The following is a 14897-nucleotide window of genomic DNA, read 5'->3' as shown; positions in this document are numbered from 1 at the left end:
GGCACATGTGACGCCTCCGCGGACAACGACGTAGCAAAACTAATGACATTTTGTGAAATATTTTTGGATAATTTACCTGTAAACTTACTAAAAATAAATTCAGTAGAATATGCTTAGATTTTGGCAACATGAAGGTGCGTAAAACCGTAGTAAATATTGTATGATAACCATCCATAGAATTTGATCTAGAGCAATATTTTGAAATGGCCGTTGCATATTGAAGCACAACATAAACAAAATTACATTTTTAATTCTTTCTTGAATGGAAATCTTTTACAGACTTTTGTTTCTTTTTGTAAGAGTCCATGCCTCAAGAGATGGCTTTTTCTAAATTCAAAACAAGTTAGAGTAAACATTTATCATGACAAAGTTAGGAAAAAGATATAATATTTGAGCCCTTTCAGGCAGAGGAAATGGAATTTCTTTCTCAAAATGGATTTTAATGACGCTGCAATCAAATTGCTCGTTGTCCAAAACCGGACTTGTTATGAAGAATGATGAACGTACATTGATCAGTTGCTGAAAGTCTCTCGCTCATAAGAAGCTGTCTGCTAGGAATTAGAAAGAAACAACGCACAAGACTCGGCCTTTTAGATTGGTTGGTTTTGGAAACGTTTCCGTTTATTGGTATTAAACGAGCATTAAGAAAGCACTTAAGTGTTAAGTCGTTTTTCATGAATCCGATCGATAGCGATCGTATGTTTCTTTTCTTTTTGTTTTTTATTCGTTAGTGTGTTTATCCATGGGAGAGTACACAAATCAGCTTCATCATCATCGACCAAAAAGCACCTTTCAAGCTGATGCGATGCGGTAAAGTAAACTTAATAGCAAGAGAAAAGTAAGGATTCTCCCAAGACATGTGTGTTAGGTGTGTAGGGTGGTGTTTGATTGAATGAACGTAAAATAGATGCGTGCGCGCTAATGCGTGTGCGAAATACATAAAGGAATCTTTTGATCATAGAAACGCGCTGCCCTATCGCTCTAATGATCCGCCGGGGTTCGCACGTCATCGATCTTGAGAATCATCTTGACGAGCTGGGTGGCGAGCACGATCTGCTGCTTCTTCGAGTGCAGCGATTCGATCACGTGATGTTCCTTCATGTCCGAGTTGCCGGTCAGCATGCAGTCCACGCCGAACGTCGAGCTGTTCTCCGTGCCCTGGCGTGCCTTCAGCTCGGACAGCGTTTCGATCGGCGACAGGCCACTGTTCTCCGCCAGCGCCAGCGGGATCGACTCCAGCGCAACGCTGAACGCACGGAACGCGTACTGCTCCAGCGTCGAGAGTTGATCCGCCTCGCGGGCCACCGCCAGCGAGCAGCTAATTTCCGCCGCACCACCACCGTACACGATGCGCGAGTCACGGATCAGCGAACGCACCACGCACAGCGCATCGTGGATGGAGCGTTTCGCTTCCGCCGTGACCATCTGGTTGCCGCCGCGGATCAGCACCGTCACGGCGCGCGTGTTCAAGCAATCCTCAATCACCAGCATCTTGTCCTTTGTCGTGCCGAAGCTGAGCTCGCGCACCACACCCGCCGTACCGAGCTTGTCCGGCGACAGTTCCTCAAACCGCGGCACGATGCGGCCACCGGTCGCGATCGCAATCAGCTCGATTTCCGGCCCACCGACCCAGCGGACGGCGGGAAGCTGCTGCTGGAGCAGAAGATGGTTCGCCTCGTCGTCGAAGCCCCACTGGCAGATGGCGAGCGTTGCGCCCGCATCCTTCACCTGCTTCACCATCTGCAGGAACTTCTCCTGCTCGTACTCGCGCAGCTTGCGGTAGTCGTCGGCCGACGTGACGTCCAGCTTATGCTTGGTCTTGGGCTTCGGCGGCTCGAACGGGCAGGTCAGGATCGCCAGCTTCACGTCCTTCAGCACGGTCGGCATCTGCGAGTGGCTCATCGTTTTGTCCACCACCACGCCCTTCACCAGGCAGGTGTCCTCCATCCGGCCGCCCACCTTGCACTCCAGCTTGATCAGCTCGAAGTTGACGTCCTTCTTCTCCAGGTCGGCCACCGTCAGCACGGCATCGACCGCAATCTCGGCCATCTGCCGGTGGCACTTGTTCACAATCTTGCTGCCGAGCGTCGTCATGGCGACGCGGATCAGCGGTTCCTTGTTGTCGCGCGACACCGGGAACGGGTGCGCGATCGTGTCCAGATGCTTCACCGCGCACTGGGCCGCGAGCTCGAACCCGTCCGCGATACGGATCGGATGGATGCCCCGGTCGAGCAGGGATTCGGCCTGTTCGAGCAGGGCACCGGCCAGCACCACCACACCGGTCGTACCGTCGCCGATCTCGTCGTCCTGCGACTGGCTGAGCTGCACCATCAGCTTGCCGATTTCGTGATCGACGTCCATCAGCTTCATGATGGTGGCACCGTCGTTCGTGACCGTGACCTCACCGTCCCCGCTGACCATCATCTTGTCCAGGCCCTTCGGTCCGAGCGACGAACGGATGATCGAGGCAATCTGCTTCGCTGCCAAGATGTGACTCTGCGGGAGCGTAGGTGCGTAGGTTTGCGAACGAAGAGAGAAGCAAACAAAGTGAGGTTAGGTGTGCGGTGCGGTATTCCGGCTGTGTACCGAAAATGGAATTGTGCAATGAAAATGACCACAAATGGGACGCTTGGGGTGAGCAATCAGACGACACGATGGGAAAATTCAATTGAATTGTGGAAAATGCCGGAAAATGGCTATACAAAAGCATGTTCCCAACAATGGAAGTTTCGGTGGTCACGGGATGATTCATGGGCGAAAGGGGAAGCAACACTCGGAGCGAAAACCTTACCTTGATGGCCTCATTGCCGGTCAGTCGCTTCTGGTTCTCCTGGTCCCGGAGCACGATGAACGGACGCCCGTATTCGTCACAGGCAAACGTTCCCGGTAAGGACATCATCTTGACCGATTTTCTGCGCTACACGCACACTGCAGGGAAGAGAAACAAGAGGAACGGTAACGGTAATTCTTAGACCCACGAGGTTTCGAAGCTTAATTAAAGCGAACGGGGGCAAGCAAAAGGAAAACTAACGAACCGAGAACAAAAACGAAGGTGAGTCACTCTTTTTTGGAGGAAATGAAAAACGAATTTTCTTTCCGGCAAAAAACAGAGTGTGGTCGTCTGTCTGCCTGCCTGCCTGCCTGCCTGTTTCTGCTTTGTGGTTCGCGTGTTTCTTTCTTATTTTTCTCTTTGGAATGAAATGACAGCCCGTTGGGCAAGGCGAGGATTTTTGACGTTCAAAAATAGCTGCATCTCGCTCATTTTCTCTAGCCGTCCTTTGCTCGCTTAAAGTGCTCGTTTCGAGGTGCGTTTTTGGGTAAAAGAAATGTACAGCCCTCTACGTTACATTGGAAAAGCGTTACATTCCTTAATATATTCCCAAGCAGCATTATTATTTTGTCACCCACGTGACCGACCAGTGTACATATTAAATAAAAAATATTAAAAATTGCGATGAAAAAAGATAAATTGCTTTACGATAAATCGATATCAACGAGATTAAAGTTTTAAATTATAAGTAAAACACAGTTTTAATATTTTTCATTGTTGCACTATGGTTTATGAAAAATAGTTTTAAAGTTGAAAGTTCGTAAATATCCTTTAAGCTTTGAATGGAAGTAACATTTCCAATGATTGGAAAATATAAAATGAGGAAAATATATATAAATAAATTTAATATATGAAATTTAATTATTACCTGTTCAATTTATGTTTCCAGCCATTTTGAATAAAAATTACTTAAGGTGCAAGGGCTTCATTTTAAAGCAATTAATGGGGTTTATTAATATTTTTAAACATTACGTTATTTTGTTTTATCAATAGCTGGGTGGATAAATAAATAAATACTTTTTATTGTTAAAACCATGTTTAAAATTGTTACAATTGTAATTCTTAAAGTTTTTTCGAACTCTGAGCGATGTTAAAAATAATAACTAAATCTTCTTCTTCTATTTTTCGTAAGGTACTACGCGGACATTCTGGCCTATACAGGCTTTCGAGACTTAATTCATCACCACGCAGCCGGATAGTCAATCCTTGCTACGAGGGGACGGTCCATTTTAGGCTTAAACCCATGACAGGCATGTTATTGAGTCGTTCGAGTTGATGACTGTATGATAATATAATAGTAATAATATAACTTTTTTAAACTAATGAATTATCAATGAATTTATCTTTAATGACGATTGCTGTACTTTTTTAATATTTGTCAAAAAATTAATAAAAAAATAATCAATATCAAGACATGATTATCTATCAATTTGCTCATCTACGGTGATACAAAAAGTTCGTTCAAAATTCTTGCTTGGGTTTGCGATAAAAAGGCGTTACGCGTAACGCTAGCGTAACGTAGAGGGCTCAGCCTTCCTTTTATCTTTTGAAGCTGTTGGACATTTTACATTAAGAAAAAAAGGAAAAACTATCTGAAAACCTCCCATATCGATCAATAAAATGTGAATAATACTTAAAATATCTCAATATAAAATTTAAAATTCATATTCAGTAAATTTTCAAGTGATTCAGTTAATTCGAAAATCAACACAGCTGCCATCCCACTCGAAACTCTCATTCCATCTCGCTCTCGTCGCCCCCCTTTCGAAGATGATGACGATTTGACAGCTAGTGGGGATGGCCAGAAAAAGAAAGAAAAAAACAAAAACCTCGCAGTGCATTAAAAAAGCGACACACACAAACTCGCCTATCGGTGAAATTGGGAGGCAGGTTTTTTCGCTCTATTGTTTTCCGATTCGTTGTTGCGTGCGGTCGCACCGTGTGTGAGTGTGCGTGTGTGTGTGGGCCGTGAAGATGAGCACAACACACTGCATTCCATAGAGCGATTCGGTGAGTTTTTGAGTGTGTGCCTGTGACCCTTTTGTGCAGTGTGAAATCTCCCCCTTGTGGCTGCTCCAGAATAAGGGCCGAAAGAATTCTCGCAAGGGCAGCGGCGCCACAGGCAGAAGCAGCGCGGCATAGAAGCAAAAGTGTGAATCAGTAAAGAGTTGGTGTGGGGGGCAGAAGGGGGGAAAGGGGAGAGAGCAGCATCAGAAGGAAGGGGAGGAGAGGTGCAATGTATCATGGTTTTGCGGTCGTTTCGGCGGTAGTCCGGAAGGAAAAAACGGAACTGCTCCGCTGGTCGGTTTCGGGAAATGTCAAGTGGAAAAATCAGTCTCCCCGCGTCTTCCTTTCTCCCCCAGCGTGTGTGGAAAGTGTTTTTCAGTGTATCTTTGTGTGTGTGTGTGTGAGTGTGCGTGGTGTGTGCCGAAAGGTGAAGGAAACTTCTTGCTTGCGGCGATTTCCCCCGGAATTTGGAGGGCAAATGTATGTGTGTGTGCGCGTTTGCTTGCGTGCGTGCGTGGGTTGCTCAATGGATGATAGTGCTGTGCGTGTTTGATTATTGTCGGCGGGTAAAGTAGTGTGCGGGCGCACAGAATGTGTGCGTGTGCAAGAATTTAGTGTTTTTTTTTCCTTTTGCGTTCCACACAATCAATTTTTTGGGCAAACCGATCCGACAGAGTGCGGCGATGTGACCGTGACTGTGCGTGTGTTTGTGTGCGCGTGTGCCCATCTTGCGGAAGATTGCATATTATTTCCTCGTCTTATACTCTCCCCCCCCCCCCCCCCCCCCCTTATTCCACCCAGTGTTGTTGGTTGCCAGGGATGATGGACGGTGAAGATGTGATGATGATGGTGTTGTGGTTTTGCGTGAAGGGGAATGGTTCGTTTTCCAGTGTTTACTGTGTTGGTACGGAAGCGCAAAAGTGCTCCAGTGCGTGTGTTTGTTAGTATGGAGCAGCAGAAAGCTGAGTTTGTTTGTGCGTACATATTGCGCACATTGCGATTACGCGCAGTTTTGCAAAGGGCAACAAATGAACCAAAGTGTTCTCTTAATTTGTGTGCAAATTTTGTATAAAAAATCACCTTTTTGAGTTTTTGGACAAATTCGTCATTCGAGTTCGGACAAGAACCGCAAAAATGTGTGCAGAAACATGTACACAAACACACAGGCAAAGCGGAGAGGACTACGGGCCCTTGCGCGTGTGTACGGTGTGTTGTGAGTATGGTATGGCCCGTACGCACACACATACCACCGGACATCCAGCGTTTCCCTGATGTTCTCCGTGTCGGGTGGCGAGAAAAAAAGGGAGGGAGAGGGGGGGGAAAAGAAAAACGCATTTTTTTCGGGCAGGAACATTTTGGGGCATTCTGTAAAGTTCGTTTTTGGTCAGTGTGTCTTAGTGTTTGTATTTGTGTATTTTAATGTTTTTGCACGAATTTAATAGAGGAAATGAAAACAATTTTCGCGCGGAATGGGAGAAGGTCACACATCAACCGATTAGGAAAATAATTAAGCTTTTTTGTTAAGGGGTGTGGGGAAGTGGAAAATTGCTTATACTTTTTCTTCCTTCCCTTAAACGCACAATTACGGAACGGTTTGAGTGGGAAAAATGGTTTCCGCCACCCGGCATTTTCACAACTCCCGTTATCCTATTTCTCATTAGTGTGCTTCTTCTTGTTCCTCCTCCTTTTACCCGTTTTTATTCGCCTTCCTTTAGCTTGGTGCGTGTTTGTGTATGTGCTTTTCTGTGCCGCTTACACAAACATACACACACAAGCACTTTCACTCACTAACACTGCTGCAGACAAACGCAGCAACCCGGCATCCCCCCGCCCCATGCCGTTGTATTTAGGATGAAGAAACGGACACACAAAAACACAAGGATACACCAAAAACAGCGTAACGTTCGCGCATGTGTGTTAGTATTGAGACAGTCCTGTGTGTAAGCGTGTGTGTGTGTGTCTCGTCCCCGTGCGCTCGTGCGATGGGGCTCCAATACAAACACACACAGACAGACAGACAGAGAGGGAAGGCCCTAGCGAAGTGTGTGCTAGGTGTGAATGAAATTTTAGGGATACCGGAACATACACACAAACACAGACGCACACACAAAGAGCGCTCCGGATTTTCCGTCTCCGGGTGGCGCGTTTTTTTCCTTTTACACCTTTTTCCTCCATTACTTACTGTTGTTGTTGTTGGTTGTTGCTGTTGATGGAGCGAGAACGTTTCGAAGGATACGAAGACGTCGTCCCGTTGGCGGCGTGTTAGTGTTTTGCTGTCCTCGACAATGCGAGGACCAACAAACTCCCGTGATCGCGTCCAACACTTCTTTTCCCTGTTCAACACAAGGGCCATCGTTTTCTTGGGTGCTCTTGCTGTAGCGCGAGGGGGAATTTATTGAAGGTTAATAACATCGCAAAAGAGTGACACGGGGTGCTATTTGGAACGAGTTTTCGTACCTTGGGGTTGAAACAGAATAGGCCGTGAAAAACCATTTGCAGAAGAGATACGGATAGAAGTGAGCAAACATCACCATCGCAACCATCCACGTAATCATCTCACGAGTTTTTTGGACTCTTTCGCATTCCGAAATGTATGCTTCTGTGTGTATGTGTGCTCAACTGTGTAGTGCATTTTTTTCTATATATCGCGTACATTGTGTGTGTCGATGTTGTGTGTAACCTCTAGAATCATTCTTCTTGTAGGATGTGCTATAAAGTGCTGCTGTAACATGCTCGTGGTGAGATAAATCTGTACCCCCCAAAAGTGTTGTGAGATAAGTTACTCATCAAACACACATCCGGAAGTGAGTGAGTCGCTGAGTGATCGAAGGGCGGCAAAAGAGGTCGTCTATGCGAAAATTCTTCGATTTAAATTGCATTTCTAACTACTTCCTGCTGAAAAAGTGATCGGATAGAGTGTGTGAAATAAAGTCGTGCATTTGCTGATTTGCGTGAAAATTATTGGAAGAAATGAAATGAAGAAGTGAAATAAATCGCCAAATCGAATTGTTGCCCCTAACCCGGAAGCAGCTGAAGGTTTTGGTGGTGTGTGCGGCACAGTAATTTTCAAATTTAAAGAAAACGCGTGTCTCCCCCTCCGTGTGTTCTGTGACGCATCAAAAGCGTAGCGAAAATCTTCGACAAGAATCACTCACCGAAAAAAAAAAGAGAAGTAATAAATAGAGGCCCCCAACACCATACAACGCGAGCCGCCGTCCGGTGGGCGCGAAATCCCCCTCCCTCCAGGCATGAGCAGCGGCGAATGAAAATAAATAAAAGTGCTAATCTTTTCTGATGAGCAAAATTGGCCGGTGCTACTGCTACCACACCGCTGCTACTACCTATTGCTGCGATCGCGGGTTCGAAACGTCTTCGCCGTCGCTGCCGTGGTTCGTTTCCGGTCGCCGATGGCCGCCGGCGGCAAACCCGAGCCAGCAACCGTGAACCGGAGCAAATTCCCAATGACGCAGGTCGCAGGCAGCAGTAGCAGTACCGCCGCAGCGCCTACCGCGACGACGAGAGCGACGACGATCGTGATTGATCGTAAAGTGGAAAAACGTAGAACAACAAGCAGCCGGATCGCCGGAACGATGATGTGGTGGAGGAAGATTGCCGTCAGTGTGGCGGTGCCCCCGACGGCCAGCCGAAGAAGGCAGTGTAGCAGTAGCAGAGGCAGCCACCGCCGCCGGCTACACCAGTGGTCCGTGCTGTCCGCTGCTCTGGTTCTGCTGTTGCTGCCTAGTTTCAGCGATTGGAGCTTTGCCAAAGGTAAGTGACAAGGGGTAAGCGCTGGAGAAGATGTTACAGAATCCGTGTGATGTTAGATCGCAATGGATCGGGAATTGGGGATATATGGTCGTCTGGAAGGCTGTTCAGAAGAAAAATGCAATTCACTCAGATTGAGTCTACTGTGTCTTCTGCTTCGAAGTGGAAGATTAGCTATTAGTTGAGTCATCGAGATTCTTGTTTCTGAGGCAACTAAAACGGTATGTTTTTAAGATGTCACATATTCAGATATTTCAAAGATAAAGGTGACTTAAAGTCATTGAAGAATCAGCATTATCAATATCCTTTTGGAGAATCTAAGATCGAGATCTTTGAAGATCTTTGTAACATCCTCTGTAATTAGCTTTAGCAGTCACTCTAGGATCTCGTCTATTTCTATTGGACATAGTCCACGTCTGCAAGAGTCTACCCAGAGAGCATTAGCTGATACTTCTGGGCTATGAATTGATAAGACTGTGGTCATTCACAGATATCACAACAATGTACTAAAACATGCATTGTTATGGAACTCATGATGAGTTCTGTAATAATGTTGGATATCTGGAACTATGTGATGTAGAACTATTCTATTATCTGATCGATTGATCGTGTCCAGGAAATTGAAGATATCATCCAGAACATTGAGGACATTGAAGATAACGACATTTGAAATACCAAACATCAATTTTTGAGGCAGATTGGCAGCAATCACTAGATTGTAGCATATTACATAGAATCTCCCAGGCAGTAGACTTGTAGAATCAAAGTATGTTCAGTACATGATCAGAATTGTCTGCTTTAACGACCCAGTTTTCCGTTCAAATTATACCCGGCCTTCTTACAGTCGATAAGTTAATTCCTAATCAACAACCGATAAATTGCAAAATCCCAACAATTGCCCGCCTGATACGGTCATGCCCCCTCCCCTAGCCCTGCATTCCAGTTCGTGGAAGCTTTATCGCAGCGCCAAATAAATAATGGCTTCCCATGCTAATCACCGCCACCACCCCGTGCCTGCTGTGCCCTAATCAATCGAAGGCGCCCGGCGCTCCGAAACCGGCCGGAATTGGAATCGGTTTCGATTTCACTTACAGTTACCACACCCCTCCACCAAACATCCCCCCCATCCCTGAGAGTCATATCAAAACCTTCCCACTGCTGCTCCAGGCTAACGTTCTAATCCGTCTGTGCGTCGCCAATCGCTTCATTCGACGGCGATATTTTTAGCGATGACCGCTCCGGGCCGCCCGGAACGCACATTGTGTCTATTTCTTCACATGGAAGTGGAAGTGCGTGTTTTTATTTGTCGCTCACTAGTGTGTGTTTGCGTTTGTGCTTGCCCTCCATCCCTTCCACCAGCTGTGAAGGTTCGCCACGGCCACGGTTAAGCTGTCAATCAGTCTCACGGTGGTTGTTTATTGCCGGTCGTTGCTCATCATTAGGTGACATGCAGTTTTTTTTTGTTGTACTTTCCACTGCCGCCACGTCCACCTGTGGTCGTCGTTGCTCGCCATGGGGGGGTCCTCTTGCAAGACCAAACAAAAAATGCACATACACTTTTTCCTTTGACGCCAATGTACAATGTGTTGGGGTAGTGATGGGGAGAACAACGTTTTGGAGAGGGTTGGATTGTGTACAAATAAACGGATGCATACAAACTCATCTGCCTAACTCGAACTCGTGCCTCATCGCTGCTAATCATCGCTTGTTGGTTCGGTCGAAAGAGGGTTTGTTTAGAGAAGCGTGCTGCGAGATTGTTTTTGCATGCCTTTTGCTAACAAACTTAAGAGCCTGTCGAACGATAAGGATGTTACTATCTTATCTAGTGCCTTTTGGGTTTCATACACACAATGCATACTTGGTGTAGGCCCCGCTGAATGTCCACGTCATAGGGGTGGAATCGCTGATAAATTGTCATCTGTGTTTCCGTTTTTAGGCTATTGATATTTCACAACATTTCAGCTCGTTTTACGGAGCTTTGTAGTAGATTTTGTTGAATTATAAGGCCTTTGTTCATTAGAAATGGAGGATCAAGTTACAGTCTCATGGTTCTGATGAAGGCATGAACCAATTGCACAATAAGATCACGCTTTTTGACTCAACTGCTTCTGAAACAACTTCCAGATTCAAATATAGCAACAGATAAACATCCTGATGTAACGATGTTGTACATTTAAGCACTCAATCTTATCTTAGCACCTAAATCGATCTACAACAGAGACTCTCCCCAGAGCTCAGGAATGCAACAACCAACACCACGGCTTACATTACTCATTCATCTCACGGAACCCTCACAGCTCCCTGTTTTTTTAACACGACCAAGTCGTTAGTAGATGATCGGTGCACCATGTACCAACACACACATACCATGTCCAAACCTCCGGGACGACGTTGAATGAACTGCAATGACCCAGTTTCTGGAATGATCGAACGCGATGGTAGACGCACGCATTCTATCTTGAGATCGGGCACTACCGACTGTTCCCTTTGTGCTTGAACCTGTGTGTGTACCGTTCCAGCACCCCGTCCCTCCAAAGGGGGGGTGTCTAAGCCGGAGCAAGTCGGGGGGGACGCTAGCAACGATGACTTCGATTGCATTTGTGCACCTCCCTCCCAGAACAACGCACGTGTCGAGTGCATGTGCGTGCGTGTGCGGTGCAAACGTGCCAATGGTTTGCCGGAACGGAAGCATGGGATAGCAGCGCTGCGTAGGGGAGATAGGGGCAGTGATCAGTATGGAAGCGTGCGGCTAACAATTGGGACGATCGTGAGCGATTGTTTTGCAGCAATGATTGGACGGGTGTGTGAGCGCTCGATGTACCTGGAGAAGTGAGCAACGATCGTCAAAGGAATTAGGTGTTTGATGTACAAGACAAGATCCTCTTTATGGCTTTAGACTTCCAAATCTTCAATAGTATGTTGTTGATCTTCTTGGACTACTATTGGAATATTTGAACTACTCTGAGAACTCGATCCTCAAGTTCAAGTTATCCAATTGTAAAAAAGGAAGGAAATTGTCTAGACTTGTTGTAAAGCGTGCAAAAACCAGCTTCGTCGCTGGCTGCTGCTGCTCTCGACGTCATCCTGCTCTTTGCCTTTTTTTTATCTTTTGTTTTCGTCGGTGCCCAAATTTTGTCGGTTTTTTTATCCCCTCCCCAGGCACCACATTTTCCCATGTACGGAGCACTGTCTCTAGTTCATAAATCGATCACACTTCTCTCCCCTTTCGCTAACCGGGTCGCGGGTACAAAAAATGCAAATGCTTGCAAGTTGGCCGTTGTCGCGCTCGAAGTTCGAGTTCAGAGCTGTCTCTGTGTGTGTGTGTGTCTGGTTTGTCTGTATAGAAAGTGATCGTCTCGAGTGGAGGGAAGGGCACGCAAGGGTAGGTTGATCGTCTAAATGGGAAACAGGTTTTTGGCAGACGGCAGCTGTCTGGGTCCACCGGTCCACCGGCATACACACCCCTTTCGGTTGGCTCTTTCCGCTCGTTCCGACTGTCTCGTCGCCGCGTCTTTGGACGCCTTTTACCCTCGCCCTCCCTCCCTGCCCCGGGGCGGTTTTCGTTGTCTTCGCAGTGTGTGTGTCTAGCTTAGGTGAGCGTGTCTGCGCTGGGACTGATGACGATCGTCGCCTAGACGCACGCGGCCCAGCGCAACGGGGCTAGATTTGTTATGTAGACGACGCGATGTAGAGCTCTATGCGCGTAGACTTAACGACTGCTGCCCGGTGGATGATGTGAACACGGCATGGAAAAGGGCTCTGCGCTTGATATGATGATGGTAATAGAAAAATGTGGCATGTTTCAACATATTTGTCTGGGTCGGCGCGTTGCGTTAGACGGGGTCATTGCTGCCCGAGCCGCTGCTGCTCTTAACACGTCTGTATTAATATGATTGAGTGTTTCACGTCTTCTACGCACCCCATTACGTACGAGTTTATCCTTTGTATGTTGTGAAATATCACACTTTGCTCATAAAAAAAACTTTCCAAAAAAGGGAAATCGATTCTTTGTTTTTTTACTTTTATAACAGCATAGCTACGCTTAACTAATCATCTTCCAAACAATCTAACAATTTGTTTGTTATTATAGTTCAATCTACCACACAACAGAATGACACATACAACCCAACCCCATCCGGGTTATTAATCCCCCGTCCGCTCCGATGTCTGGTACCACAGACGGTGAGAAACAATCGACAGAAGGCAGAAGATTCGAACACGTCATTTCGGTCGTCAATATCATCACCAGCGAGGTTGATGGATTGTTTATGCACCTTGAAAACGTACCACGACAAGCGGGCGAATTGGTGTCGCGCACACACCGCACCACAATGTTTGCGCAAAGTCTGCGCAACGATGATGGATTATTACACGGTGGAGAATTATTCCTCTCTCTCTTCTGGCTTGCTTTTGCCTAACCGTTTTCGGGGTGGGTGACAATAATTGGAAAGTGATTATTTTAAACATTTGCTTTTCATTAAATTAGAGAATTCTGCTTGTGGTGGTGTCGCTTCGGAGGACACGTGGGCTGTCGAAGGTGTAAATTGAGAAGTTTGAAACTGATGAAGTGTGTGGTGTTGTGTGTGTGTTAAATGAGTTTTGTAATTTTGGGTAGCAGCACCATTTTTAGCAACACACACACCCGTTGTGTTGTGGTAGGGTTGAAAGTGGTGCTGTGTCTCCTTTTAATGTGCGGAGGTGTGTGCAGCGTGTGAAAGTGTGTGCTCGGTTAGAGCCGAAGGTAATCTGCTTGTGGTGCATGAGGAGAGGGAGAGTGATGTGGGCATATTCTCAAGGATTACGTCCACTTGTCGGGGTGCGAAGGTATGACAAATTGGTTTGCTGGTTTGTCTGTAAGTAAGCTGTGGGAATAATTCATTTCGTCGGACAGCAGCTACTCGGTGAGAAGTAGTTAAAAGTGATGAGTAAATTAAACTTATTAAGTGCAGGTTGTTACAGTTGTTGCCGCTTAATGTTGACTTTAAGTCACCTATTTTTGTCTCCAAGGCACCCATTTTTGACAGCGTGTCACAGCGTTTTGCCTCTAAAGCATTAATTTTTGACAGTGAGCTTCAATTTTTGTTTTTAAGACATCAATTTTAGATTGTGAACCAATCGCTTATTTGCTAAATTTAACGTAATGTCTAAAACTATGTGTTCCACTATTATTGAATTTGAGCTAAGCAGTTAAGAAAATTTCATTGATAGAATAAAAAATATAACAATTATTATGCAAAGTTTGGAGGTTAAATGGAGTGAACAAAGTTAGCATGTATATTCAGGTGTAAACAATGACTGTAAAATTAACAAAATTTCATTATTTTTCACACAAAAAACAATCAAATTACACGCTTTTTGTTTGTGTGATGTAAAATTCCAATTGTAATAAATCTGATCAAAAACCTTATAGAATTATGGTGATTCCAATAAGAGTAAAACTTGATGACGTACATACAAAAAATGGAGTCAAAAATTGATGTCTTAGAGCCAAAATTTGGTGGCAACGTCTGTATTTTGATGCATTTTACAGTGGACGACCATTAAAAAACTGAGTTCGTTCTCTCACTGCAGTTGAAACACCATGCTATGGAATCATTTTAATGCTACTCGAAAGTAACACAAGCGTAGCAAAATTTCACCTATAAATAACATAATCTTTCCTCTCTCCTTGGGGTGTAACGATTGCCTCACTGTGGGGTAGTGTGGGGAGTCGGGTTTGAAGATTAATACTAATAGCGTCTAATTAATCTCAAACCAATTACGATTACGATTGCATTCCATTCTTGGTTGCCCTTCGTTCTTCTCTCTCTCTCTCTCTCTCTCTCTACCTCGTGCTGCAACATAAATCTACATCCCACCCAGCAACGCTGGAAAGAAGGTTTAACGCGGGCCGCTCCACCTTCGATGCAACGTTGATGCAAATCAATTAAGCTCGCTTGCTGCCCCTTCGCTCGTGTGCGTCTTTGCGTGTGCGCGGGGGATTGTGCTGGAAGTACGGTTTCGGAACGGTTGCTCATTTCCTTGTTAGTGTACAGTCATCAATCGAAACCAATCACGAACACACAAATCGCCTTCGTCGTCGCCGTCGTCTCGCGCCCGTCGCCTGCCGTAGCAGATGGCGTTAGTGGCTCTGCTCAAGTAAAATGCGCAAGCAATCGAAACAAACGAAACGAAAGTACAAAAAAAGAAAAGAAAGAAAACCCTCTCTAGCGCACGGGGGTGGCTGCTGCAAATGAACTGCTTTTTGCGCTGCTGGTTCCCCTGCTTGGTTGATTGCAGGCATTGTGGACGAACG

General features: G+C 45.9%; 2 protein-coding genes across 7 annotated transcripts in view; one reads left to right on the top strand and one right to left on the bottom strand.

Moving 5' to 3' along the window:
• Positions 1-588: 588 nt before the first annotated feature.
• Positions 589-3279, bottom strand: LOC1269082 (T-complex protein 1 subunit epsilon). The gene is made up of 3 exons (XM_307669.5): positions 3036-3279; positions 2792-2928; positions 589-2496 (listed from the first exon to the last, which is right to left on the bottom strand). The coding sequence occupies exons 2-3, from the start codon at positions 2897-2899 to the stop codon at positions 982-984; spliced, it is 1623 nt and encodes a 540-aa protein (XP_307669.4). The 5' UTR covers positions 2900-2928; positions 3036-3279; the 3' UTR covers positions 589-981.
• A 1363-nt stretch (positions 3280-4642) lies between these two features.
• Positions 4643-14897, top strand: part of LOC1269085 (TGF-beta receptor type-1) — an 85408-nt gene continuing 75153 nt past the window's right edge. Inside the window, exons 1-2 of one of the 6 annotated variants that reach the window (XM_061656216.1) lie at positions 4643-4840; positions 7541-8605. In XM_061656216.1, the coding sequence (XP_061512200.1) occupies positions 8245-8605 (361 nt within the window). In that variant the 5' untranslated portion in view covers positions 4643-4840; positions 7541-8244. Of the gene's footprint in view, positions 5404-7540; positions 8606-14897 lie in introns of all 6 variants that reach the window. The other 5 variants (XM_061656217.1, XM_061656221.1, XM_061656220.1 and 2 more) reach the window with 5 other exon arrangements.

Source organism: Anopheles gambiae, chromosome 3 (assembly GCF_943734735.2).
Source record: "Anopheles gambiae chromosome 3, idAnoGambNW_F1_1, whole genome shotgun sequence".
Taxonomy (NCBI): Eukaryota; Metazoa; Arthropoda; class Insecta; order Diptera; family Culicidae; genus Anopheles; species Anopheles gambiae.
The sequence above is the reverse complement of the archived record's forward strand: the minus strand, read 5'-3'. Positions and strand labels throughout refer to the sequence as shown.